Source organism: Acanthisitta chloris, unplaced genomic scaffold (genome assembly GCF_000695815.1).
Source record: "Acanthisitta chloris isolate BGI_N310 unplaced genomic scaffold, ASM69581v1 scaffold14863, whole genome shotgun sequence".
In the NCBI taxonomy this organism is placed as follows: Eukaryota; Metazoa; Chordata; class Aves; order Passeriformes; family Acanthisittidae; genus Acanthisitta; species Acanthisitta chloris.
In genome coordinates, this window is record NW_008663355.1 from 1 (window position 1) to 4,622 (window position 4,622).

The 4,622-nt window shown below is 35.0% G+C and overlaps 1 protein-coding gene across 1 annotated transcript in view; it reads right to left on the reverse strand.

Annotated features, from left to right (window-relative positions):
* Positions 1-2,105: 2,105 nt before the first annotated feature.
* The window catches only part of LOC103798684 (liprin-alpha-2), a gene marked incomplete at both ends in the record, with an annotated part of 28,296 nt that continues 25,779 nt past the window's right edge, over positions 2,106-4,622 (reverse strand). Inside the window, 3 exons of the mRNA XM_009070961.1 lie at positions 2,106-2,260; positions 2,770-2,900; positions 3,772-3,801. Coding sequence (XP_009069209.1) covers positions 2,106-2,260; positions 2,770-2,900; positions 3,772-3,801 — 316 coding nt within the window. The remainder of the gene's footprint in view (positions 2,261-2,769; positions 2,901-3,771; positions 3,802-4,622) is intronic.

Genomic DNA, 4,622 nt, shown 5'->3' on the forward strand with positions numbered 1-4,622 from the left:
AACCCAGCTGATTCTATGATTCTATCTTGCTACAAATAGAACTACTAATTATATAGCATACCTGTCAAGGAATTAAGTCAAGTGCAACCATGATTGCTATTTTTAAAATTTTGTTGTCCTTTCCAGCTGAGGGTGTTCCATGATTCTATGATACTGTCATTGAATGGCAATGGCCATACAATATATGATTTTCCTCTGGTACATTAAATTTGACATGATAAAAACTACTCTCTAATACAGCTCCTCAATGTCTTTTCAATTTCTAAAAATATTTTGTTCCTACTTTTTGGTCAGTTAAAAGTCCTACTGTTAATTTTACACATGTGTACATCTAGTTTGCTTAATTAAAATGTGTATTATACTGAAATCTTTGCTGTTGCACTAAAGGACTGAAGTCACAAAAAATTTCATTTAATTGCAAATCACTAATATCTTTTAGCAATTTCATGACCTAGTGTTGGGAATTATGAATAGACTTTATTCAGCTTTACGTTTGCGTTATTAATTGTAGTGGGTATTATTAAGAAATAAATCTATTGCCAGATTACATTGCTCCTGAGATAATCTTTAAAGTTGCTATTTCATTTTTGTTCCACACTGCAAGGAACTGCAGGGAAGACCAACACATTCATTACATCTTTGTCCTCTATGTTCCTGAGTTACTGTGAAGTCACATATTATTATGCATAAAACATCAGTATCAGTAAAAAGGGTTTTATGGAATGTAAATTTGAATTAATAAAGCCTAACTTTAGATGCAGTCTAAAGTTATAAAATTCTCCATGAATGCAGACGATGATATGCAGGTGTATTGGAAAGACTCGTTTAATAGATTCTCATTTAAAAGATTGAATAAATCAGTTTTATTCTTACCCCAATGAGAAAAAAAACCCTGGGTATTTAAATTGCAATAGAAATTAGGTTGATTTTTTTTCAAGAACACACGGATCTCACAGGCAAAGAGGAGAAAGGTTGGAGTATAAATGAAGAATCCTCAGTTATTTGATTTTACTCTGATATTTTGACCTTAATACTACCTTTTTTTATTCTGTACTATTTTAGTGAAGGGTTTGTTAGTTGTGATCAGGGCATACTTTAATATGAATTTAGTTTTTTAATTTCAGTCTTACATATTGCTTAAGCATTTACAATTATGGCAAACCATTAAAATACTTTTACAGGTATTATGTGGTCACCATGGCAGTAAAAATTTAGTGCCTTACAAATTTGTACTATGTGACATCTTCATGACTAGGAAAGAGCTAGTACTTCAATTTTACTGACAGATTTATTCCAATTTGATGCTTGTGTTGGCATGTGTATGCATGCTAATCTTAATCTAGCTAAATCAGATAGCCTGGCCATATAGACTGTAGCTAAGGATGTATTTGCCCATCTAAGCATGCAGACTATGAGTCTTTGCTGAAGATGGCCACTTCACCTTCCACTGCCTACGCTACCTAAGGTAGTTCAATTAAACTATGCTACAACTGATTTTTTAAATTTGGTATAGACATATCCTATAGAAATAGGCAGAGGGAAATTTTTACCATGAACAAAATTGACTAAGGTCTTGGCAAGGGAAAAGGGCAGAAGAGGTAGGAAAAAAACAAAGCACTGCTATGAGGAGCATAACTAATTGAAAGAGTATGGTGAGGATAGTCAGTGATAGGCACAAGCAGGCATCTATTGACACACTGAAATCTGAAAAGCAGCTACACTTACTTGCAACGACCTTCTATACCACACAGGTGTAACTCCTATAGTGGTTTAATACTTACTACTATCTCACCTTCTCTTTATTTGGTTATTTGAGAAGACATTTTACCCTAATTTTTACAGACTAATTCAACAGGCTATTGAAGCAGAAGGTTCAGTGAAGAGCATGATGGCTCTAGTACTTTGTGCCAGAACCCTCCGTTCATTTGCATTACAGTCATAGCAAACTCTTGACAAATGTAATTGCTGATAGCAATGAAGTTTAATGGGAAAGTTCTGCCAGACAAAACAGAAAGATGAGCAAATTAGAAACTGAAAAAAAAGCAAAATTAAAAATGAAAAATGACTGAAATGGTGACCTTGGCTTGTTACCACTAATTTCTTACTGAGCTGTCCAAGACGAGCCTTCTCTTTTTTACCAAACAAACGTCCTATTGAAGACTTGATTCCTTTCTTCTTGGGAGCTTTGTGCAGGGAGTCTTGACTGCTGTTGACACTGCCAAGACCAATGATTTCTGGCTCCAATGAAGCAGGTAAACTACTACAAATCATAACAAAGAAATGGAATAGATAGCGTGTCAACATTTTCAGGTAACTTTTTGCTTTCTTCTGAGCAACTCTGCAACATAATTGGCTGTAATTTAGTAATGATCTCCCAACAAGTGAAACAATTACATCTTTAAATTATCTGGCAACATATAGAGAAATACAAGATCATGTTTTCTCCATCAGGCAAGGCTGAAAATATATATTTTAAATTTGCTAAGAACAATTGATGAAAAATACAGTAATCAGTCTGCTGTTTTTCTTTCTCAGATTTGCAGTATCAATATTTGTAGTAGTCATCAAAACTGTACATCAAAACAGAAATACCCAGCATATACTTTAGCACTGATAAATGTATTCAGAGTCATGCAAGAGACAAAGGGTAAGGCTTTCTCTCTCATGGCATGGGACACTGGCATGAAATCAGGTCATTTTGGAATAGTTAAACAACATGATTTGATAATAATAGTACATGGTAAAACTGTGAAGCTACAAACATCTTACCTTCTGGCATCATTGTGGTATGAAGAAGGAAGGGTATGAGTCATTCTGATAGCTCTGGGTGTTGGAGGAGGAGAAGTTTCACATTTGATTGTGGCTTTATCTTCACGCCCATCTTCTTCAACTACTGCAATCTGAGGGAGAGAGACTCCATTGAGGGCAGATTAGCTTTTAAAGAATGTTGCAACACATGCTGCATGAATTTGTCAAGTGGACTGAAGCATGAACGGTTTCAAATGCAATTTTTTGAGCAAATTGTAAGGATTCTTATTTTTGAAAGCTGTTATTGGGAAAGAACAACTGCCTGAATAAAGCAGCACATATTTGAAAGAAAAGAGGTTATGCTTGTACAAGCTCATTTTCTTTATGACAAGCAGGTTGAAACAGTGAAAGTCTAAATATGAAGATAACCTTAGGTGTAAGTGGGTCTCTTGCATTAAACAGGATTATTCAAATCAACAAAGTTTCTCAGGGATGTAAGAATCAAGGTAAATACAGGCATAAACATGACCACTCTTTCCATATTAACAGAATAGTATGCTTGAAAATAAGCATAGACAAAGAGGAATTTTATCATAAAATATGATTTATCTGAAATACCATTTTCTCTCATATAAAGACAAATCTCCTAATCAGTGTCAGTTCCGTAAACAACTTTATATTTATCCAGAAGATTTCAAGGAACCTGACTCTGGTTCCTCCAGCCAGAAGAATGGCCACAATACATTTGACAATAATTCTTTTCTGTCCATACTGTTTCAAAATAACTATTCTTTTAAGTTTGTGCTGTAGAGGCTTCTACTCCAAGGTATCACTGGTGGGCCTTAATTCTGTGGCTTAGCTGTGACCCCTGAAAGTCTTTCCAGGTGGAATTTAAATTATTATGTTCAGCAACTGAACAAAAAGGGAGGGGATGTAGTTGCTGGCAAAGGATCTGGTTATCTAAATAGCAGAGGAATATGATAAATGTGCTCTCCCAAATTTATAAAAATCCCAGTATCATACCTTTCTCCGATGCTTCCTTAGGTCACTTGGCTTAGATTGGTAACAAAAGCAGCAAGAACAAAAAAAGAATGATCAATAAATCTTATTGAAGCATAACAAAATACCACACATTCATTCTTCTCATTCAAAGAAGGAAACAGAGATTTCTTTAATTTAATACTATCCATATTATATACTAACTATACACTTGGGGTAATAACATAAGATAACCCACGAAAAATATGCCATTCTGGCAAAATAGTTATTTTTTTATTTCTAAAGTTACACTCGCCTTCAATTTCATAAACTTCACAAGGAATTGGACATGGCAATCTTATAGTAGCACTTTTTTTTTTTTGAGTTTTCATATAAATACTTATGCTATCCCCAACAGAGGAAATTATTTGATTTTTTAAAGTTTTATCTAATATTACAAAGGTATTGGTGTCACCAAATACTATGTCTGAAAAAGGGGTCTTTCTCTCCAGTTATCCCACATTAAAGTGACTGGCATTTTCAGAAAATGAATAGAGGTTCACCTATCTTCTGTACTGCAGTACTACTTGGCAGTAGAAGGCTGTTAAAATGTGTCTTGTTCAACCCCCTTTGCATTTTTATTTTTGGTAGGTGTCTCACTCATTCAAGGAAAGCTGAAGACACTCTGCAGAATTTATTTACTGCATGGACCTGGGCTGTGGAAACTCCTGCTGTACTGCTTCTTAGCCAAGCCATACAGGGTCATTTGGCCATTTGAGCTCTACAGATGAGGACTCTACAGAACTTTCTCCAAGTTTCCACTTCGAGGATGTTTGACAGGCTTGTGTCTGTCCCCTGCTAGTAAGGAAGAGATATTCAACACTGAACTCCTGCTG